The 24,674-nt window shown below is 38.9% G+C and overlaps 1 protein-coding gene across 2 annotated transcripts in view; it reads right to left on the bottom strand.

Moving 5' to 3' along the window:
- Positions 1-3,455: 3,455 nt before the first annotated feature.
- pigs (pickled eggs) overlaps positions 3,456-24,674 on the bottom strand; it is a 45,475-nt gene continuing 24,256 nt past the window's right edge. For both annotated transcript variants that reach the window (XM_066288005.1, XM_066288003.1), the window contains exons 5-15: positions 22,502-22,648; positions 20,902-21,112; positions 11,369-11,476; positions 10,845-11,017; positions 8,204-8,398; positions 7,925-8,093; positions 7,655-7,835; positions 7,401-7,601; positions 7,043-7,342; positions 6,819-6,955; positions 3,456-5,356 (exon numbers count right to left, since the gene is read on the bottom strand). In XM_066288005.1, the coding sequence (XP_066144102.1) occupies positions 5,171-5,356; positions 6,819-6,955; positions 7,043-7,342; positions 7,401-7,601; positions 7,655-7,835; positions 7,925-8,093; positions 8,204-8,398; positions 10,845-11,017; positions 11,369-11,476; positions 20,902-21,112; positions 22,502-22,648 (2,008 nt within the window). In that variant the 3' untranslated portion in view covers positions 3,456-5,170. The remainder of the gene's footprint in view (positions 5,357-6,818; positions 6,956-7,042; positions 7,343-7,400; positions 7,602-7,654; positions 7,836-7,924; positions 8,094-8,203; positions 8,399-10,844; positions 11,018-11,368; positions 11,477-20,901; positions 21,113-22,501; positions 22,649-24,674) is intronic.

The raw sequence follows: 24,674 nt of genomic DNA, 5'->3' as shown, positions 1-24,674 counted from the left end.
ACTAAACTATAAGAACGGCCCAAAACATCCTTTAAAAAATGTGAAACTTTGCCGCCCTGTATATCGAAAATGGTGCGTTTTTGACCGCGGGCCTACTAGCATTTTTTAATTATTTCACGGAGCACTATCGCTCCCCGAAACATCTCCGTGATGATATGTTACGCCCTGTATAACATCACCATTAGGGCACACTGAGTATTGAAAATGGACTCTTACGCTGCACTCACTTAAATACTTTCCCCCGTCTATATTTTCCTGGGTTTCAAGGATTCCTGCCTCATTACTCTTTCACTACAATCCATGGAAACATATTATGATACCAACATAAATGGTCCTTAAAAGGCAAAATTATTTCTCTACTAAACCACTAACCTGTTAAGAATTTTTTGCATTTCGTGACAAAGCTTCATAGCGGAGTTTCCATTACCATTACATCACGGCATAAAGCATTCTTAACTCTCTTAAAAATGAGTTTAATTTAATTGTGAAAGGAAAGGCGAAACGATATGGACGTCTTCGACAAAAGCCAGGTCTCTCCTAATAAGTGCCTCTTTAAAATTCCCCTTATTGCTAAATGGAAATATTATATGTACTGCTAAAAAGTGACGATTAAAACTAATTACTCCTTATTATCTTCACCGCCAAGGGAATAGCTATTTCCGGAATTTATTTAATTTAGTTGTGATGAAATTAGATCTTGTTAGTGCTCAAATTGAGCCGGGAAAGTTTGTATATCCCGTAAGTGCTGCTTTCTACTCCTTAAAAGTTTAGTAGGAATCATGTCGGTGATGAAACTTTTCTTTCAAACAAACCTGGATATCGTGGCAGAGATAAAAACACAGCGCTTTAAAGAATTTTCGAGTAATTGCAGACATGGGTCTAATCTAATATTACAAAAACCGAAGATAAAACTAATTTTCGTACCACATATAGGTACGGAAATGAATGTTTCCTCCCCGGGGTCTTGTCCAAGTAGTTCCATCTCGAGAGATTTCCCAGAAGATTTTCATTTTGACGCAGATTTTTCAGCAAGAAGCTGTGTTTATAGAAGTAAAATTGGATAAAAGAGCAGAGTATACAGAATACTTACTTCCGTTTTGCTCCTTTTATTATCATGCATTCATGACTGTATAACTTGTTTTACACACAAAAAAGCACTACTTACCTTTCAGCCAGAATTAGCATCAAGAAGTGTGATGTGGGAAGCTAGTCTTTGGTAGCTTTTAACGCCAGAATATGAAATGTTCCTGTTCCACATATTTTCTGATTTTGTTTTTTTGACGGATTACATACAGAGTGTTTCGAATTTTCATTGTACAGCGTTGATCATGCATGCTACATACAAACCAGACACCAGTTTGCTAAATAAACTGCATTGCAAAAGTGAGTTTTTTTGCCAAAAATATTGGCACAAATACCAACTTTTATGGGCAAATTTTTGTTACGTCCGGTGCAGGTGGGCACATGGGACCCAAGTGGTACGTGACAACATCGCCATCCATCCGAGGACGGTTTTTGGTTTAAATTTACGTTTAAGTATGAGAGCAAACGCCGTTTTTTAGGCACTTAGCTGGCACCAGTCGGGTCGAAAGTGGCTTTTTGTTCGCTTTACCTCCCCATTCACGTAAGCTATTCGTTTCTCGTAATATAGTTTTTACCCCGCATATAATTTTTCAATGCTAATAAACATTAGCTGTAACGAAAAAGGTTGTTGGTTTTTTTTGCACGAAATAATCTTCGAGACTGCGACTGAGAATATCCAGGCCACAGTCAGTTTGGGGGACCATTTTATAAATTTCCAAATTTCGGTTACGTCATCGAAACAAAATTTTTCGATCGCAATCACATTATTTTTTGGTTCTTGAATATAAATTTACTGTATCAATGGATCGGTCGTGGTGTCAAACATATGTGGCCTCCACGACGTCCCGACTTAGATCCATTCGATTTCTAGTTTCGTTTCTCTTTTAAGTCATTACTACACCAACCCGTACATAACATTAGAGATGAGTTATCAGAAAAGATTCAAGAAGGTTTAGATGCATTGTAAACAATAACAAGACCGCGCTCAAGGTGCGACAAATTTTTAGCTGTTTTTTTGTAATTTTCAACGCGTGGATAAGGCCCTTGATTGAAATAAAACTATTATAGATTTCGCTATATCGCAATTCACGGTAATTGCTCTACTCTTTTACCCTCCAGCGCCCAATACTCATTTAAGCCGTTGTTTCTGGGATATCTTGTATTAGTGCGGTAAGCACATTTAACGGTATTTATCTTGCAGTACCAAAGTCACTACAAAGACAGAATTCAAATTCATATAAATTCGGCTTTATTGTCCAAATATTAGAGTGAAGTGTTAAAATGTTTATTTTGTCAGCGAACAACGTAATATTATCAAAAAGTGCAGTTCTACCCTTAGGTAATATCTCCAAAATGTTCGTTGCGCCTCCACATCGATTTCGTGGGGCCCACTTGACGAAAAAATCTAGCTAACGCTGGGTGAATGTAATACGAGTTGGTTGGAAGTAATTCTTGTAAAATTTGCAAAGTTTGCAACAGCTCAGTTTAGCGTGAGCTTTACACTCGTTTTGGATTCTCGAAATTTCCGATTTCTTACAACAGAGCACAACAAACTTCTCAATAGTTTAAAAGTTTCTGGAGAATGGTATCACCTCTTCAAGATTTCTCCGTACTATCCGAGATCGAACAGGTTGGCCAAACGCATGGTGCGAATCGTGAACCTGCTAGTGCGTACCATTGACTAACCAGTGAGTCAATGTCGGAAACCTTCGAGATTTATATTTTCGTATTGCAGCACACAAAGAAAATTTGTCAGTAGAATTAGCTGATTTTTGGGTACATTGGGTACCACCTGAGGCGTTAGTTGGATTTGTTGTGACCTCAGTTATGGGACGTGAGCAGTTCGCTCCTGAGCGAAATTAGGATAGAAGGGCCATGCCTGAATGTGAGGGAGGATGGAAATGGATGAACAATTCTGTTATATCTGGAAGAAATTTAGGATACTGCACGTGAAAAAGACTGAGACTAGATGGAACAGAAATTTATCGAGTTGTGTTGGAAGCCACGTGAAAACTAAAGGTCCAAAAGCTAAAAGAATGGTCAGCTGGCTGTTACTTGCATGGAATCCACTCGATTGTTTTTTTTTTAAGCCGAGAGGCGATGGCGCTAATAAAGAAGACACAGCATCCAGAAAGAACCATCTTCAAAATCCGATTTTTCCCGTATGTTATCGGGATCATTACGAAGAATTTCTGCATGGGCTTTTGGTGTAGACTCATGGGTGTTGAAAAAAAAGCACCGAATGTTTGCTGCATTGCAGTTTTTATGAGAAATTTTTTGGTTAATATACCAACTATCAAGGGCCGAGAAAGAGCTTCTTAGATGTACGAGTATCCATACCTTGCTGCTATCATGATAAAATAAAACTCTAGTTGCGGTAAATTAGTTTATTTTAAAATGTAAAAAATTAACAATAATAATAAGTAATAATCAAGGAAATTTTAAATTTATAATTTTTTACGTATAAAATACTAAAATCGCGATTCAACAACTGCGTAAAGTTAATAAAACCTTTTTCCAGAAGAAGAAAACATGCTCTAATAAACAGCTACATTGGCAATTCAATATACGGCAAATAATGTCAATATCAATAAATATTTAATTATTACGTGGAACGAATATAATATATCGAATTCCTGATTACATACCCACTTTGAAATTTGCTCAACTCAACGTTAGGTGAATTTGAGTTTAAATGCTAAATTACTAAGCTGGCTTTCTCCAAGCCCTTAAGGTTTTCTATCAAAAATCGTATCAAAACTGGAATGTTCCACTAAAAAACTATCTATGTCCCTTAGTTGAGCACTTTCAATTCAGTAAGCAGTAGAAAACGCTAAACATTTCATAAAATTCCATCTACGGATAAATATTTTTACCTGTTAGTTCTCATTCATAATTATCAAGGTTTACATATTAGGACGTTAGGAGTACATGCCGGTTAGGTACAGGGTGTTTTGTTATTACAGGAAATCCAAAAGATTCTTGATACCCTTCGCTAGATTAATATGAAAATTCTAAGTGAGGTTATTAAGTTAAAATGCCGTCAAGTTCAGACAAAAGAATACAGAGTGGACGATAAAAATGAATCAAGCTAAAGTCCGCATTAGCACGAAAAGTACATTTTCTCAGTCTTGAACGAAACATCCACCCTGTAATTTATTGCCGAAAGCAAATTATTATACAGAGAGCCGTAAAATATCAGATGTACGTAAGATTGCCTCGATTAGATGAATAATATTAACAACTTCTGAGCAGTGCACATCAGTTACTTCCGGACATTCTGTATCGATTCTTCATATAAATTAAATCAACTAAAATATAGCCTTAGTAAACATACCAGAAGGTATCATATAATTTTAAAGCTCATTACTGGTAAACTCAAGAGCGTGCAGGATTTATCTCCGATATTGCTTTAAGACTGGGTACTTTTAAATTCTCTTGCCAAACATAGCTTCAACGCGGTTTAGATATAAAATATCTGGTTATCAGTTAGGATAAATCTTGGAAAAATCAAAACTCTTGTTAGTTTATGAGAGCGTCTGCAAGGAGATGCAACACGAATGTGTTGTGATCATGTTGACCAATGACGTTAAAATATGAAGGCTTTGAATTGAAAGGATACGTGTTGCAAAGCCCTGCAGCCATATGAAAAATCCTCGATCACCCAAAGTTAGTATAACTGATCCTCTTTGATCAGTTACAAAGTCTTTTCATACTTCGTGTGAGCCAAATTCTATTAGTGCCCTAAAACCGAAAATATCGGATAATTTTAACGCACAAACCGGAACAGAACGAAATTTTCTTTTTTGCACTTAAAGGCTGGAATGATTTAAAACGCCAATAAAACGATCAGTCTAGAGAAAATTAGTGATCTTTTTCATTGTTCTTAGACTAAGTCACTAATAATATATTAGCACCAAATATATAGGTCTACTCTCTGTTTTGATTTCCAGAGGTATCGTTTCCTGAACAGGAACTTCACTAATCTAAATCTTAGATAAACCACTCATTAGTTTGTATGAACTACTAATAATGTAAAAAATCTACCTACAAAATTATACAACTGTTAAAAGATCTATCTAAGCGATTAGGCTTTGTTCTGGATGACTGGGGCTGGAATTCTGGATCCATTATTCTCAGGTCTGGAGTCCTTCCTGGGACTCCTGAACGACATTCTCTCGTTATTTTGTCTGGAAAATGCGGGGGCGGAGACGTAATCTGCCTCGTTATCCAATGTGCTCAGACTGCCGAATTTACGGAGCAGTTCCTGGACCTAAAATTGAAATGTTAGAATCGTTTTCCCGAAGACGAAGGTTTTTACTAAGGCAGGCAATGTGAAACCACTCTGCAGACAGCCAAAAATATGCTCAAAATCAATTTAATTTTTAGCGTTGATCAAATTTCTTAAAAAATTGGTTCAGTGAGCTCAAAGTCCTTCAAAGAAAATGGAAATCTCCATCATTTTTTGATTAAAAAACTCAAAATTCTCGAGTCATGTTTTGCAACCGCTCTTACTTGCGAAACAGATTTTCAGAGCTACGAAAACATGTTCTCTCTTATGCACAGAAAAATAAATTAGTATCATCGAAATACCAGAGGTGAACCCCGGCATTACAGGTAAACATGGGAAATCGGCTTTTATTTTTTTGATGCCTGCACGGAGTATCCAATTGAAAAACTTTTACATGGAGGTCATAGTACTCAACACCGTCCATCATTCTGTAATGTTTCAATCTTGTAATTAGAGCTACTTTCGCTGAAAACGCTTCAAAATTTAAAAATTTTGAATGTCCCCCGTAATCGTTCGGGGCCACGATTGGCCAGAGCCAAGACTTCGTGTTGGTTCAATTCTGGCTTTGACTCTGACCAATCGTGGCCTCGAATTGTCGTGCAAGAAATTTAAATTTTTAAAATTTGGAGACATTTTCAGCCAAAACGGCTCTTAACCATAAAAATGAAAAAACTACAGAATGATGACTGATCTCGAGTATTATGACCTCCATGTAAAACTTATTCGATTGTGTAATCCGTACAGACGCAAACAAATAAAAACCGATTTCCCATGTTATTCTCCGATATCCGGGCTTCGCCGGAACACTCGGTATACATGATCAACGCATAAAAAATTGATCGATACACTCCACACACAGTTTTTTCATGCAAAAACATATTTCTTTATTATATAAACCACAATAAGTCCAATAACAGACTTTCATACATTGCTTTTATATGGTAAGAAGCAGTTGCGTCCTACCGTGAAGAACAAAATTCGGTTTGATTGTAAACCGTTTCAATTTTAACGGAAGCAAACGCCCTTAGAGCCCTTAAAGAACCAAACTATTAATGTGCCATCAACTTTAACTTCAAGTTAAATGCCTAATGTCTAAGCGATACCCTGGCTGTATTTCAACGTTTCTGTGTGGCAATTAGTCTCTAGGTAAAGTTGACAGAATGTTAGTAAGTTGGCCTTAAGCGATATAAAGCTTCAGGTAAATTCACCCCAAACATGGCTCAAATTCCAAACAAAAACACACAGTTAAAGCTAATCAAAAGAGCAGTATTGAATACCCCCTTTTGACAAACTTCATGTTCATACTTGTCTCGTTTTTAGTGTGAGTTGTGTTCCGGACCGTTGAAATTTAGTAGGCTAAGCACAAAACATATTAATTTTTTTACGATTCACTTATCTTTCATTAGTGGGTTTTGATAAAGTCCAGTTTAAAGCAATTCTTTACCTGTAGAGCTATGGTCTCGTCATCATCAGCTTTCCTTACGGCATTCAACAGTTCTTGTTTAAGGCGTCCTTTGGTCGGCGAAGAGTTCGCAGAGGCAGAGATTCTCCGTTCTCCTAAGGCCGAAACACTTCGTCTGCCTAAAAACCACCAAATTCAAATTCAATTAGAAATCGTTTTTCAAAGAACCATCCGAAAGCTCACTGATCCGCATGTCTAACACATACCATTAGTGTTCCTTTGGAAGGGGGACACGTAAGTTTCCTGAGTAATACTAGGCCTTGTAGGCCTTTGTCTTCCATTCCAGGTGTTAATCTTGCTATTGTCTTGCTTTTTAGGTGAATTGGGGAGCACTGGTGGGATTTTCTTGGATCCCACTTTGTCGGTACTGCTGGCCCGTCTAAGCACTGGGCGATCCTCCGGAAGTATCAGTGGAATTTTCTTCGAACCCACTTTGTCGGTGCTGCTAGTCCGTCTGAGTACTGGGCGATCCTCGGGTCGCGGAGAACTTCTAACAGTGTGGGAACCTGAAATTCATTATTTGTAATAAATGGATGTTGTTTCATGGGGAGTTATATAGATTACCTAAATTATGGCTAGGTTTCTGGCTATCTAGAAGTTTTTTTTCATTATGGGAATCCGCTAACGGAGACTGTGGACTGGACTTCGGAGGTTCAGGTGTTTTTCTGGAGGATTTGAAATCACCGTCAAAAATCCTCTGTGAAAAGTTCGTTTTTCGCAAGCCGACGTCATTAAGCTCATCTTCAGTGTAAATTTTTTGTTGCTCTACAAGTTATCAAATGTAACCGACAATCATCGTCAACGCCTATTAGAATTACCATTTTCCTCAACATCTTCACCAGAATTTTGACTATACACCGAAGATCTCTTCTTGTTTTTGTCCTGAGTTACACCCATACTTCTATATCCCTCATCTGACATCTGCGAAGATGTATCACTGTGATTATCACTGCCCTGAGTCTCTCCATTCACTTGTAAAACAGCTTCAGATTTCAAAACCTGAACAATATGAAATGTGTAAAAATAATGAAATTTTCACTAAGCCGTATCTTTATCATTTCCAATTTCAATTAACTTATGCAACTCACCTTATGCTCTACTGGTATTTGTATGCTTGAAACATGCTTTGACTTGGGAGACGTTGGAATAAAAGGCAAGCTTTGCGGACCTGAATTCTTGACCACATGTTGTGGACTTTTGTTGGTGGACAACTTAGTATGGTGTGTCGACGTAAAATTTGGAGTTGGGCTTCTAGATCTAAAAATGCAAATGTTATATACTTGGAAAGCAAATATTAATGACCAAAAAGATCACGAAGTAAGATAACTGGTAGCAACAAACGGAGTACCTTGTATCAGTCGACTTACCTATTTTGTGACGGTGGTGGTGCTAAACTTTTCCTAGGGAAATTTGGGCTGACTGAACGCCTAGTGTCTGTATATAATTGGGAAGGTGATCTGGATCTGGATCGGTTCAGAGAGTTCATGGGTGGACCTAAACTGTTTGGGCCGCTGGAAACTCCGTTGATGGTTGGAGGTAGTGAAGCTGGAGATGTGGCCATTCTGTGGAAAATAATATCATGTTCATTTATCCGGTTCGTATCCCAGTTATCAACGTTAACAGCGTTATCAGTTACTGGCCTAATCTGCGAGAGACAAAGAAGCTGCTGTGTTTACCCCGAAAATCGCAAGAGCATGAACTGTAGATCGAAGTTCTTGAAGTAAATGGAGTTACAAAAAGTTAGTATTCTCTAGGAATTACTAAAAATATAACAGACATGAAATATAACTTATTTCGTAATAACATGACAATTTGGCACGATACGCAGGCGGGCGCAGTAAATCGCACGGAAAGAGAAACGCCATTTTTTCCAGGTTATATATGATGATTTTTCTACAACTTCCACAATTTGTGAAAAACCATAACATAATAAGCAACGAGTAATAAATGAGTACGAGTACAGTAAGTTATGTGAGTAAGAAATGGTCATTTTGCGGAACTTGTATACGATACTTTTTATACCGTGGGAAATAAGTCTATTCCGTCATCGTAACGTGCACAACCCGTAGGAAATGAAAGTATACGCAAATCGAGAGCCTTTCCACATCATTTTTGAGTCGGTAGCAATGCAATATCCTGACAGTCGTAGGTAAAATACGTTATGTTGTAGTTCCAAAGATGCATTGGGAAGTATCTGTAATACATCACTACATGTGCTTAGTTAGACCTTTAGAGTCTTCACTGTATCACCAAAATTTGCTTCTAATTCCTGTTTGAATACTGTTTCCCCCAAAAATTGCCCTGGTTTTCAAGTAGATTTCTCTTCATTACTTTTCCGAATTGACGCGAACAAATTGAAATGATGCGATAACGTTCCGCTGTCCATTAAAGTGTTTTTAAGTGTCTCCCTTGTCGGCGTTTCCATTTTAGATCATGTTCTCTTCATAAACAGGGATTCCTGACGCGACACATTCTCCCTAAAGAAGTAAGTAATAGTGTTGTGGAAATGCGCAGTCCTACAGCCAGGACAGGCAAGCAATCCACGTATCCAGTCAACGAAATAAAGATGGGTCTTCTGCTGCCTGCGTGTGCAATCCATTGTAGGCTCTAAGAGACTCTCTCGGAAGGAGGGTAGTTGTGAAATCCTTGAAAGGGAAAGATTACACAACCCTAACAAACTTATTGGGGAAATTATCGTAGGATTATTCTACATATATCCAGAATGATCTATATGTCCATATTATCTTTAGTGCCTGCACGCTTGTGAGGAAGTGACAGGGATTGTTTTAGTTTTTTATTTTGTTGTTTAAGAATTTTGTCTCATCAGTTTTACATAATAATCTAGGTGTACCTACGGATACAATCCAAGCAAGAATTAGTATAATTTCTTTTGTCTAGTTCTCAACTTTCCAAGAAGTCTGCCTTATTGCCAGTAGGTTCGTAGAAGTCAAAAACCTTTACTAATTCAGATATGTATATGTACCTAATGCAGTCCAACGATCTCTTTAATATGTAAATATGAACAAGAAATCTAGAACGCACCTCCAAACCGGCGCCTGCAATTTGATGTTCTACTTTTAAAAGGAATCACTAAGCACTTTAAGCTTAAGACAATATTTGTATGGTGAAGTACAATTTGGCATTATAAATTAAGAGCAACGGGTTTGATCAAGCCCGCTCTCCTTCTTATCTTGTTTACGCCTTGGAATTAAGTCGTTATCAGGGAATGGTAGAAAACTAACGTTCCTTCAGAGTGATAAACGTAGCAATAAACGATAAATGAAGCTCTCGATCGTCAAAAAAATCGGATATTATAATTAAAATGTGATTTATAGCGCTTTCGACCAAAGCTTTACGACGTCATCGGTCATAATCCCGACATTTACGACATCTCCCATGCACATAAGAATAATAGAAGAGAAGTGATTGCCACGTTCGCAGGGAAATGTTGGTACATGTTATGCCGAGAATAGGTTTAGCGCATTAATGTTTGCGCATAGAATGGATTTAGCGCATTAATGTTTGCGCATAGAATCTTAAAAAAATATTTAGCAACGTTTGTAATTCATGCATTATTAACACCTTAGGTGTGAACTCTCACTAAATTTATTTTTTACGTGTTTCTTTTCTTTTGGTAGTTGCGACAAAAGTAATCGTACACAGTGACCTAACGCAATTTTTGTGGCCAGTCCGTTGACTCCTCAGTGGTTGCTGTAATTTCGGCACGACCTGTTTCTAATTTATTTAATTGCTGTTTTCCACAAGATTAGGCGTAGGTTTCAAGAAAAAGGAGCCCGCTGATGATTCATCAACAACATAAAAGTGGAAATAATGTTGAGTCAGGGCGGGTTATAATGCACGCCCAAACGCCCCGTGCAGTAGTAAAACTCCTATAATCTCATTTATAGGCAATAAGTAAATATAACTAACACTTCCGACAATCCTCACCTTAAATGACTGAACAAATCGGTCGATAAAATGCGATATTCTCACATTACCCGAACGTACCTGTCGTAATAGACGTGAGACCCGTGCAAATCGGGAGCTTTTCCTGGCACTAATCGAGCACCCTGTGTGGGCCTGTGCTGGGCGCGGCACCTGCAAGGGTCATGTTTGTCCAGGTAGTGTGCCAGGGTGTCCCATCCTCCTCCCACCCGTACCATCACGTGTTTTCTTAGAATCTGATAAGAAGCAGAAATTTTCAGTTACTTCAGTTGCACGCTTTTAATTGACTATTTTCCCATGCCGCACACGAAAAGCCACAAAAGAAGAGGGCAATACGTCATGTAATTCACGTATCGCATAAAGCATCTGAGTTCTATGTAAATTATCGGCTTAAGCTTGTCAAGACAAAACAATGACAAAACATAGGAAAAGAAAATGGATGCGTGTATCAAAACAGTACCGTTATTATGTAAAAATACACTTCTATTTGGGTCTCAAGTTTGAAATTCCGTCGTGTGTGATTTTGACGATTGGGGCGACCCACTCGGGTGCTTTAGGTGGGTCAAAAAAAGAGAAATTATACTCACTCTGACGAAGATAAGCACTTTCGTGTCACCGATTCGGTATTTGCCTTCAGAGACTCTAATCATGGGGAACTGTGTCGGGCAAGTGCAGAGGGAGACCAAGTCACGAACCTGGAAAGAAATCGAAATGGTAAAAAATGCAAGAAAAATGCCTTTTTCATGACTTAAAGTCCTGGTTAGGTCGCGTAAAGAGATCCAAATCATAAACCTGGCCAATATCATATTTGCATATTTTTGTATTAACTAAGTGTCAATGTGGTCATGTGCAGGGACACCCGGTTGTACGTTTGCACACATAACCGAGTTGACACAAAAAAGTAAATATCGCCAACATTTCCGATTCTAATGAATTCTAATTCGTTCTCAACCAACTTTAATTGACCTCCCCTACAACCTTCCTGAAACTGGTTGCCGCATAAAGTTATTTTGAGAAGCAATCGCGAACTGGCAATGGCATTGCCATTGAGTATATTGAAACTTAAACTGCGAATACATAAGTTTCCACCTCCTCATAATATCTCATAGCATAAGTGCATGAGAGAGGCTTTAAAGCACGTCCGACATATTACAAAGCGCGGTGCGTCGCGGGAGTGCTTTATGAGGCGCAAGGGCCTTAAAGGCTCTTACACACGAAGATTATACAATGTTTTTTTTGTTACAAGTACATCAATATTACGACTACTCATAGTTCTATAGATTCATTTAGGAGATTCTAACATTATTTCCGTAGTAGCCATACATGCATGATAAACACTATTTTTTCCACTAATAGCTTCAAAAGATCGATACCATCATTATTAATAACTGTGTAGTATGCCTCGTACTTTACAGTCATCAAACACACCCAAAGTACTGTGAAGTCTTTTTTTTCTAAAGAACTTGAGTGACAGGTTAACAATGACACGTATATGGCTCATTATTTACCTATCGAGCTCATCTGCCGCAACGTCGTCATCACCCCCATTGTTGTCTTATCTATGACTGCGATGAAAATGAATGTCAAATGAAACGTCACCGTTGATATTATGATTCAAGACGCGATGCCTTCATGTGTTTCGGATTCAATTTGTGCTCAATTTAGAAATGTTTATTGCACCCTATAAAATCTACTTAAATCTAGTTGTGGAAAAAAACCGTATATACCCCGAGGTTGTGAAATGCTTATGACCCTCACGTCTTAGATTTAAACTTGACATTCGGGTCATAATAATATCCTTCTCAACCTTGGAGTGTAATATACTATTACGCAGGCTGAAGCGTGCTGTAATCGTCGATTATAATGGATGCGTAATAAAAAAAAAGGTTCTTTCATGCCATGGCGTTATGAAAGTCATCTCCAATTTATAGTTTCGAAATTTCCGCGGTTGGCATGGAGAGCTTCCTGTAATCGTTCTTCCATATATGAATAAGTTGAATGACTTTTAAGTTGTGAGTTAACTATTCCCTTACGTTTATGAACGCTTTGGAGGTAAATGAATTCTGCACTTGGCCCGTAAGAAACTGGCCCAAAGGAGCAATTTAGGGCTAAATTATAGATGTACTATTATCTTCAACATCAAACCGGTTCCGGTAGAAGGCAAGAATATGACCAATGCTCAGGCGCCATATCAAGGTTTCCATAGAAATTAAGTTGCACTTGAAGCGACACCTTATTAGGGAACTTGAGTGAAATTATTAAAATGAACAAAAATTCTTAAAGTTAAAGTAATGTCAACTACAACAATAAATTTCTAGCGTCTACAGTTTGAGACTCTGCAAAATAGGAAATAACCGAGAACCAACAATACCCACTTTAGTCACAAGATCATTATCGATCACCCCGGACATTTTTCCTATTATGGTTACCACAAATAGAATATTTCTCAAGTGCTGATGTGGCAATTGTCGGTATTCCACTAAAACAACAAAAAAAAAGTGAACCAGAATCTCATTTCGCGTGGGTAATGTGTCGTGCGCCCGCGCAAGTAAAGTCATGACGAGGTCACTTCATCCGATTTCGCCGCCATGAATTAGTGTCCCATTTGTGGCAGCGAATGTAGTTCCATCCAAGTCCACAAACTGGCGACATGGGGGATTCTAAGGCGTCGTGGTTTTCAATTTTAAAAAAATATGGTCAATTTCAGTGGAACCTCGGAAATAATTTGCTACCTCTAGTTCTTCTGGATTCTTGATGCTGGTTGCAATCGCGAAACACTGCAAGAAGCCATTTGGCCTTCTGGCTTGGGTTTTTTAGTCGAGTCTTTCGGTGGAACGCCGGGAATTATTTGCTACACGCAGCCCTTCTCTAATGGATATTTGTCCTCATGCAACTCACGCTTGTCAACTCTCGCAATGCTTCAGGCTTAAGGTTTTTCATATAATATTTTCATGACGGTTGCCAAGCTCAACAAGGTGCAAGTACATTTTATCATTGTCCTTTACACGCATCATTATCCACCTGAATTTAAGCCGCTACCATTCTTATCTAGCATACAAACTGATATATGCATTTTCTAGAACCTTTACCCACACTCATTATCTCGTTTCTTTTGGTCAGTTCCGCTGCTGACGGTCAAATGACCAGCGGCTAATTAACGTCGTGCGTCTTTTGTTTGTTCCTCGATTACTGATTGCTGACCTACGCGACGGCGACGGCAGCGATTTTCCTTTGTTTCGCTGCTGCTGGCCAACCCGGCGCGAAAATTTCACGCTGAAACAATTAGCAATCGCTTTGTTATACTTTCTAAACATCTGACCATCTATTGGATCAATTACTGCCAATTAGACGAAATTCGATTAAGATCGTTATGGATAATCCAATTACCAGATGAACGCTTGCTCAAGCCCTGAAATGCAGGCGAACATAGGCTAGGAGATTGAAGCCTATTTTAAAGTGGGCCGTTTTTCCAGGAACTGGTTCAGGACAGTCCGCGTTGGACATTGCACATCTGACTTCTGAGTTGCCTGTACATCTCCTAACGCCTTTTGGCTGGGACTTGTGGAGGCAGCATTCTGATTCCTGAACGGAATATTTTGAATATGCTTTAAGCGTTTATGACCAGTTAATAATGAATTGATTGTTATTCGGCTATGAGGCGATAAAGTTAACGCTTGCAGCTTTGATGGACGATCTCCGATTATCGATACGGTCCGGCTAATCTTCTAAATTGAATAGGCAGGTCATCGGCGCATTAATCTAAAGTGGCATTCAGCAGTAAATCATCAATTATCGGTAATTTCATTGTCTGCTGCAATTAAACGCTGATTAAGTTTATTTTTTTATCGACACCGAAAGTTATAAATCATCTGGGAAAACATTTACTTTTTCGTCATAATAGTTCCGGCTTATTTGCATACAGGAGATTATTACGTCTCACTTTTCGATTGTGGACGTTTCGAATTAAAAGCGCTCTCAGGGCACTCACGTATCAAAATAATAATCCTCCATGGCTAATTTACTGGATACTTCCTCGCTCATTAAATATTAAAATCGATCTTGAAGTGTTCCATGAGGCCATTAATTTTAATATGCGCCCCACATTGCCTCCGTGTGTTTACCGTAAATGGAAAACTGCCGATAGTTTATGTATTAATTGATTATGCCAATAATTGTAGCTTACAGGTTTCCAATAATTATAATTCTTGTGTACGATCTTATCGCGTGGATGAATCTATGAGCTCCGATAATATATGGGCGTAATTATTTCCTTCTGTGTGCCCCTTGGACATGTGTGTTTCTAAGCAAATGAAACAGGCCTTGCTGAGCGAGTGAAACCCCAATGCTCGCATTTTTGCTAAACACAATTTTGAGAAATCAGAGCAAAATATTTCCTTACCGATAAGAATCATCAACAGTTAATTGCACCACTCTCAGTAGCAGTTAGCAAGTATCTGATTACGTTTTATTACGTTCCCACTGCTTTTTCTCACACATTGGGCAAATTGGCGCCCAATATTTGAAGTGGGAAAAATTCCAAATTAACGATACCATACAGGAAGTTAACCAAAATTGCCTAATGAAAGTAAACCCTTTCGCCTTTTTCTTCACAAATTTTTTAATTATATGGGAATCGTTCGTGAGATATTTTTATAATGTGTTACACAATGGACTCGTGACTGAAAATACGAGTGCTAATTCATCGTAATTAAAGGAGATGCAAGACAATACATCGTAAGTGGCATTACGCAACTGCGAAATGAAAAGCAAAAATATTATTGGCGATTGGTAATTGCCGGTAAATCGCAACATTACCGGGTCGAATACCCGATACGTTTATCTGCATGCAGGCATGCAACGAATGCAACCATCGGCTAACAACGTCCATGAAGGTACGTTATTTCGGTCCCGACTTCCATAAATTAAAATTTGCTTTCACTGGAATCGTGCACATCATTAAATGTGTTTTATTAATTCAAATACTAGATGACGACGACGAGGTTTCATGTCTAGAGTTGAAGCTTGGGTTTCAAGCATTGTTCACACGAGATCGACTCTTGATGTATCAACGACCATCAATCTGAACTGAGAAGGATCAATCAATCTAAATGTGAAGACGTTGTCAAGATATTTCCGATCTTATCGAAAAAAGGCCACTAAGTGCGAATAAGTCGAAAACACCATTCGATATTCAAATACTTTAAGATTTTACTGATATCATAAAAAAATCAGCACGGAAATGATATTCACTCAGGACATTTCATGAAAGGTAATTCTGATTTTGCCGAATTGAAATAGCTATACATGCGAAGTTTGTCCGGAAAGTTCATATAAATAATATAAATCGTCTTTTAACAGTCAAGATGATTGGCTAAAAGCTTTTATTGAGTAAAACATTCGTCCATGAAATAAAAAAAAATTATAAATAAAGTGCGTGCCAAAATCGTTCCAAAGCTTTTGTCTTCAGAACAAGAAGCGCGTAGGGTGATATGCTGTGAAGCCTGGATGGAAGCTGAAGAGGATGGTGACTTCCTCGATAGGGGGTAATTACCGGAGATGAGTCTTAGTTTTACGAATTTGATGTGGAAATCAAATCCAAAAGCGGGGAATGAAAACAAGTTGGAGAGCAAAAGAACGAAAAAGTCGAGGAAATCGAGGTCAAATGTCAAAACAACGTTTATGATTTTTGTCGATTCTCACGGAATCAGCCACCGAGAATTCGTCCCTCCCGGCCAAACTGCCAATGGAAACTTCTACATTGATGTCCTCGGACGCGTCAAAGCTCGCGTCACTCGGGTTCGACCGAATTTGGCCCAAGGGAGGCGGTGGATTCTCCATCACGACAATGCCCCTGTACATACTTCCCTAGTCGTGCGTGAGTTTGTGACCTCGAATACCATTATCGAACATCCCCCTTGTTCCCTCTATTTGGCATCGGGTGATTTTTTTCTATTTCCTAAAGACAAGATGGTGCTTCGGAGGCGGCGTTTGTGTGATGTGGCCATCAAAGCTGATATAACAAGGAAGCTGAAACTCTTCAAAATAGAGGACTTTCAAAAAGCTTTCCAGCAATGGGAACGAAGATGGCGCAAGCGTATTGTATCTCAGGTAGATTATTTTGAAGGAGATAAAATTGAATTGCCTGATTAAATGTGAAATAAATTTTTTGTTTCGCTTTTATACGAAATTTCCGGACAAACCTCATAGTTCTAAGTGGAAACCTAAAATCTACGATAACTATCGGGGAATGATGTGAATACGATGGTTTGAGCTTGAAAATATTGCCAATTGAGGAGATGACTGATGATGTGTTCCCTCGAAGTTCTAATAAAATCCGAGATGATGCATCTGTTTTCACTGATTTAAATCAGATGTAATTGACGCTTTAAATTGAAGAAAAAAAATGCGTGCTCTAAAACACTCAAGAATTTCAAGTTCCGGCTGCAGTACGTGGTTTCCTCGTAGTTTTCCCAGTATTTCTCATTTTGGATTTGGACCAACTGCAGTAACTTTGGTTGCATTTTTTAACAACTTTAAGTACCAATACTGTGTACACGCAAATAAACGACCTCTATATACGAACTACAATGACCAACAGCTACCATCGTACACTATGGCAACTGTACCCAAAGCCCAGGAATTTGCAAACAATAAGGAAGGTTTTTTGTCATTAAGTGAGCCCTATTTGGCCATTGTTCTTAGTCGTGAAGATTAAAAATTGCCGAAGTTCTGAATTACCGAATAAATTGCGTCGACATTGCACGTTCGACACATGTCGACACAGTACCTCTTCGTGTTGAAGGTACCGGGAGGAAGTCTGCATTTATGTCCAATTATCGTAACGTTTTGGAGTCAAGATTTTAGATAAAATGGGAAAATCGCAGCAGGACTTGTATTGATTAGAGCCGATGTAACTTAGAAGTTTAAGCCTCCTTATGCCCGAGAAACGGGACATCACTAACAACAGATTGGCCGTTAGTGGTCTTCTTTGGTGGATCGTTTTTCGCCTTACGTTAATGCTCAGCTGGGACTTCACCCTGTATCTGTTGATTTCATCCTATAAAAATGGAAATTGCGTGCATGTTGGCTTTCAGTGAACTTGGCCACGCTATTAAATTACCTACAACGTATATATTTGGTAGTTCACGTAGGTCGACAATGCCTGCATAAAATTATATAATTTTTGCAAAAAAACGTAATACGTGACGGGAATTTCTTATTCTTCTCAATGACAAAACGATAAATTCGGCTCTTCAGTATGCCTTCATGCACCTACTTAAGACGGGACCTTTCCCCCATCAGCTATTAGTATTTATCAATCACGTTTCTCTGAATTATCGATTGTCATAATATGATTTTAAATTATATTCGTCTTTTCGCGGCAACTGCCATATTGTAATTTACCAACATAAATGCAAATTGTAAGAATTAAGCATAGAGGCAGTTAGTGAGGTTTTAATGCAAAGTTGATCGTAGGCAGCAAATCAGGGCAAGATACAGGGTGGTTTCTTTAGTGCTGTTAGAGATATCCATGCGTAAAACGCATTTTCTCCTAAGAGCGACGAAAATGATTCATTGTACTTTTTCCCGTATTTCCTTTGTGCTAATGTTGCCATTGTTTGGCCGCACAATGGCTACTTCTTTTGTTGGTGTCTCGTACACAACGTTCTAAGTACCACTACAACTTTTCCTGTACCAGGAACGTCACCTAATGGTAATTAGGCCATTGTTTTGTTCCTTGTCGGCTACTCAATTTGCTTGTAATAATAGTGATTTTACTAAACATTGTGAGACCCTGTATAATAATACACGAGCGTTACAATCTAAAAAGTCCTTGTGCAAACAGACAAGACAACAGGTTGCCAACACACAAAACCGAAACCGGGCTATCCTACGCAAAATTCTTCTAAGTTACGGGTAATTTGTTAATCTCGGGTACGTATACGTTCCGATTCTTTTGCATGGGCAGAACGAGTTCAATAGACGGTTTTATTGCGATTTTTCCTGACGAAATTTACGGAACGTGTATCGAACAATCGGTGCACAAAATGCTAATTTCAAGGAGGCAGATTAAACGATCGATTAAACCCACTTCGAAGCAGGAGTCCGTTCACAATTTCAAATTTTAGTCATAAATCAAGTGGAAGTTTTAATCTTTCAGGTACAAAAAAATAATGTTAATTTTGCTCCGGCACGCTGATCCGCAGCAAATTCGACTCGGGGAACACGATATGAAGTGCGCCAATGGAGCCAGGTTCGGAGTTGTGCTCCGGGTGCGTGTGAGAATTTACGCGATTTCGGAGAGACGGCTGAAAGAACGGACATCGCTCTTCGGACGAATTACGAAGGCATGGGCCCGATGGAATTCGGTCCGGGGGGTCAAAATGGGTGGAAAAAAGGAAAATACCGTGAAGGACGTGCGAAACGAGAGCGGTGAAAAACTGCAACTCCGGTGCAAGACATTCGATAAAATGTTGCGATTTCCGGGGTTTCGGCGACTGCAGTCGACTCACATTCGCACGTAAACACCATTTAATAGCTCGACAAATAAATGCAGCTACTACTGTTTCGTTCCTGCGTGCCGAAGTCTATGTCTAGAAAATTCCATTATATTTTTTACAAATGTTCACACATTTACATAAACAAACATACCAGAATATTGGACATACATAAAAGGAAACAATAAATTATTCGATCGAGAAAGCCGCTGCGATAACCCTTTTTTGCCTCTGTCTTTTACCTGCCGCGGCCCCACACCAGCCGTAACACTGCCCTCCTGTTAAGGCTGTGCGCCCCGAACAAACAGACCTCCATGTTGTCTCATTCACCGATCCAGATCGACAATTTTTTACTTTGCTCTGGGGCTCCGCTGGATTCTGTCGCGAATTGTCAAATCGCACGAACTCATTTTCCTGGATCATGAGAGCTATCCAAAAGGTCATATCTCGCTCCGACGCGATCGTTGACGAATACTCAACTCGCTCATGGACAACGTTAAGCCTCTCCTTCAGCCACGAAGCCCTGCGAATTGAGCAGATTTTTTTCTAGTGTTACTACACGTCGGAATTGAGCAGACGTCGAACTCTTAACGTCTCGTTCCTTTTCGTTTTGGGCTTTCCATCGTCTGATATTCTCTATATTACTCAGAACCTGCATCAGCCCCGACTGCCTTTGGAAATTCAATTTAAGGGACTTTCACTGACCGTCATTAATTTTCGAAATTCAATTTCAATTACGTCGATTTGGCGTTGCTCGCGTACGAGTATTACCTTTAAGGTATTTGATTTTATTACACAGGCTGATTGCAAAATAACGACCGATCGGAATGTCATAGATAATGTCGACCTACGTAACGTTCTAAACTATGCTGTAGCTCCCGAGAGAGTCATATGTCAACCTGGTTGTCCGAAACAAAATGAAGCAATCTATAAGAAATCTGCACGCCAAGCCCGTTTTGATTTACTGCAATAAGGCCCCTTTAGAAAAACGATTATCTCTCTTATCGCTCTTTGTTTCGCCCATTGGGGCACACATTGTTAAGTACACGTACTTCGCCTCCTAACAGCAAATCATAGTGTAGGAGTACAAAAAGAGACCATTCTTCAGGCTGGTGTGGTATACCATCAGCGTTAAATAAATAAAATGTCCAAATAAACAACATTTCTTAAACAGGCCGTTACATAATTATTTGTTACGACAACTGCCTACCAGCCGAGGTGATAAATGATTTTTTAACGCCTATTAGTCATTCACCTGTCAGCAATAAGTGTACACTGGTAAACAAACGAGACAATCTTGAAGCAACTGAGTAACGATTCACTTATGTATATTGCTTTACATCGGGACAAAACAGTAGATCTTGCTTAAGTAAAGATCATAGAAGTTTCAGGAAATCGTGGATTACAAGCTGAATATTCATTTTTGCCACGCTCGCGTCGTCCTCATGGCCATATCGCGCTCGTGTCATGTCATGTTGGACACTCAAATTTGGCAATAAAAATGTGCCTTAACCTTAGCTAACATACCATATTTAGATTGAATTTTCATAGCAACGAATTTTTTTTATGAATGATGAGCTGGATCCTGCAAGTAAACTCTCCTGTTCAATTTTGCCACTTACCATCTCGTCCAAACTCTTCAGGTCATTGGTGACGATCTGGGGTACTGGGCCGTACATCATCGGAGCTTCTTCTTCAAATTCGCTATCGCTGTCTTCGTCCAGATCGTTGTTGTTCTCACTGTCTCCGAAACCAAGTTTCTTCTGGTCAGCCGCTATTTCACGGTCGATTTGTCGTTCCATTTGGACCAACATGGGGGCCAGCATGCCAAATCTGGAAATAAGTGATACGTTTTTGTAGTGTCGTCTATGAGTTCTGTTTCTAGTGAGATTCGTACAGATTTTCCTGAGCTAAATTCGATTGATCCGGGTAGTAAAAATAGATTTAAACTTAGATTTTAAACCTATGCAGGAATGTCGCGGTAACCTAACAAGAAGCTGGTAACTTAAGGGATGCTGTATCATTTGAGATGCAGCCTTTAGACGACTGCGTATCTACTACATATACAGGACGTTTCGTAAGTATTGGCGCACGTTACAGAGTGAACCTTTGACTAATTGGAAGATAAATAGTTTATATGAAACTGGCCACGTATCTGCTCGGTTTCTGACATACAGGGCTGCAAAAAAAATTGTTGTGTATTTTGATTATATTTTTGTTCGATAACATGTCAATTTGGCGAAATTCTGGATACTGGAAGTGTCGGCGATGAAAAATTCAAATATTTACTTAGTTTATGTGTAATTTTAGAAGGCGCCATATACAGTGTTGTACTTGGACTTAAATAACCACAACTCTTAGTATTTGTCGCTAAAAGCAGCCGTTTTTGGGAAAAAACGCGTTTAAACTTAAGCCTGCATTGGAAATTTGTAAGTTACCCTCACTGAACGTTTTTGAAACATAGGCGGAAACTGTATCTTTATTCATTGCATTACGATACGAAAAACTGAGATCACTTACACGACTAAGACTAAACTAGTTTTGTAAATAAGTTAATAACATTAACAATAATTGCTGAAAATGACTGCCGCCTATTGCGATGCATGCATCAATTTGCCTTAACATGGATTGACGAAGCCTTTTTAATATACCTGATGTCTGATTGATAATGGCACACGATTCAAGTATCCTGTTTCTTAGATTTTATTCATTCTGGCCCGTGGTTTTCTAAACTAGCGATTTCAGATGACTCCACAGAAAATAATCCAAAGGATTCAAATCTGGCGATCTCGGTGGTTTTTTGTTGAAGCCCTGTGTCGCAACAATTAAATCGATACGCACCCACATTCACCTGAACTTTTTATCTTAAAATTAGTCCGTTTAAAGTTCGTCCAAGCAGTTAGTAAACACTCTGTACAATATGTAGAAGATGTTCCACGTATAACTGTTAGATGTAAGTGTCCAACTGGACGTATTCAGCGCGTAATTTGGCCTATCACTTTTTAAATCTGCGATTGCATCATTAATGGCTCTGTGTATAAGACTGGATTAGTCCGACACCTGAGAGCCTAGATACTCATTGATTAAGTACATGCAAAAATTAGTGAGATCTTGTAAATGCTCACGCTAAGAACGCGAAGGTCTGAATAATTTTTTTATTGCTGATGTAGTCTGAGCGAATTTCTTTCATCTCGGTAAAAAAAAAAAAGTGCAAATACTCACTTGGCCCCTCTTCGGGCGACTTCCAACAAACAAAGTATAACGTGCTTCTCGTTCTTCCTCATAATTAAGTCGTCGGACTCGAAGAGAAGGCACTCGATGATTTCCAGGCAAAACCTGCACCAGTTGATGAAGTTGCTGACGTTGTCCCTGAAGCACACAAGGGTCGAAGTACTTGTAATCGTGAAAAATAAAAGCTCACTCCGACTTAACATACATGAAAATTGCAGTTTTAAATCGAAACGCCATCACATAGTAGTGATATCGATACTCGTTTATATGCAAAGGTGCTGGTGCGAAATCCGGTATAATCGTTTAATTTATCGCCAATTAGCGAGTTACGCATTATCGAGTGTTCGTTAATAGAGACTGCAACGTTAAGAGCGAATTTAAATCATTACACGCTGTAATTTGACACTTTGAAGATTTAAAATTATTTCCACTAATTGCTGCAGAGAATAGTTAACATTCTTGACGCAGCTTCGGCAATAAATCAATCTTAAGTCTGGTGGACTTAAAATAAAAATAAACGCTCACAAGTGAAAAATCAGAAATTAGACCTTTTAGATGTTGGCACTATTTATAGGGGAATCTGTTTCCTTTTAATGCCCTCTTGTTATTAGAGCCATTAGCATGTTTCCTTAAGCCGGCGTCAAATTTGTTTTGTCTTGAGGCTTGAAGATTTTTATGTCGCATTTTATTTCAGCTGTGGGGTGCCAATGAACTTCTTTTTCTTCAGTGTATATTTAGAATGTTGCACGCGATAGTACCACCAAGTGCATGGGAATCGATAGTGCATAATGTAGATTGCGGTGTCTGCTCTATGAGGATATTCTCATAAGCAGCAAACAATGACATAAAATAATTCTTCTTGGAATTGCGGCAGCGATTTCTACTTTTTTTTCTATTAATCAAAATAAAATTTGAATAAATTAATTTAGACGATTTAGCCACTTTCCTAATGAAATTTATTGAAATTCCAGTCTCTGGAAATCGGAAATTTATTATCCTAGATCGGCTATATCTGTCCTCTGCGATTAGACGCTCCACCGTCAGACCGAAGCAATCGGGACATGAGGCAATTGAGGGATATCTGGGGACAAAACGACGAAAGAGATGAAAGTTAACATTTTCCGAAAACGATGATAAGTGTGGTAAAGTATGATGAAAGTTGACGGTTTTACAGGATCGTTGCAAAAAGTTGTTCTGCCAAAAAATGTTGATTTTGGAGTCCCTTCTTCGGATTCGGTGTGAATACGTAAGTGCCGGATCAATGACAGCCACCCGCTATGGTCATCATCCAAAAAGCCCCCAATTCTCCTGGTAATTACACGTGACCGCCACTGGTGGTGTGGGGCCAACATCACGTAAGTAAAATAGTTTTGACAAATATTTAATCAATTATTATTAGCAAAAATTCTACGAAAGCGAGAAACAACTTTAACTACCACCAACAGCGCGAACAGCTCCCCTCATTCCTCATATTAACAGTGACCCCATTCCTTCTTAGTATCAGGTGTGCCAAAACCCGATTGTTCAATTCATCTTTCTTAGCGTTCAACATAAGCTCTTGGCATTTCCCTTCTAGTGTGGTCTTTCTTGCATCAATTATTATGATTACTACCTGCTCCATTTCGACGGCAAACTTTATCAAATTCATAACATAAAAGCCGACAAACGAAGGAATTGATATCACTTAGGATATGTAATAAGAATTTATTTCCGACGCATGTCACAACTTTCATCGTTTACAACGATTACATGCTAATCACGTCCTAACTGCAATCATTTTATGCATGAGTTACGTATGTGCATGAGCGTCGCACATCCGACTTCTCTCGATTCCTATTAGCACCATAATGTATCTGATTATGTTATTACCATACGGGAAGTATTCGAGTAGAGCCGTGGGTACCTGGAAGGTACCCACGGCGCAGCTGGGAGCAGTTCTGTGAAGACAGTTACACTCAACGATGCGGAGCTTACTGGTTTCTCCGTAAGAGATGAGAACAAAGTTACTTTCAGTTTCAAGGAAACTTTTCGCTAAGCATCGAAAGTTCAAACCCACGATGCAGGAATGGGATTTTTTTCCTTTCGAAGACAAGCTTTATATGGATTCATAAAAATGTCGAACACATCAAAAACAGTTTCTCTTCATTATCTACAACCAAAGTCA

This window comes from Euwallacea fornicatus, chromosome 12 (genome assembly GCF_040115645.1).
Source record: "Euwallacea fornicatus isolate EFF26 chromosome 12, ASM4011564v1, whole genome shotgun sequence".
NCBI classification, from domain to species: domain Eukaryota; kingdom Metazoa; phylum Arthropoda; class Insecta; order Coleoptera; family Curculionidae; genus Euwallacea; species Euwallacea fornicatus.
The sequence above is the reverse complement of the archived record's forward strand: the minus strand, read 5'-3'. Positions and strand labels throughout refer to the sequence as shown.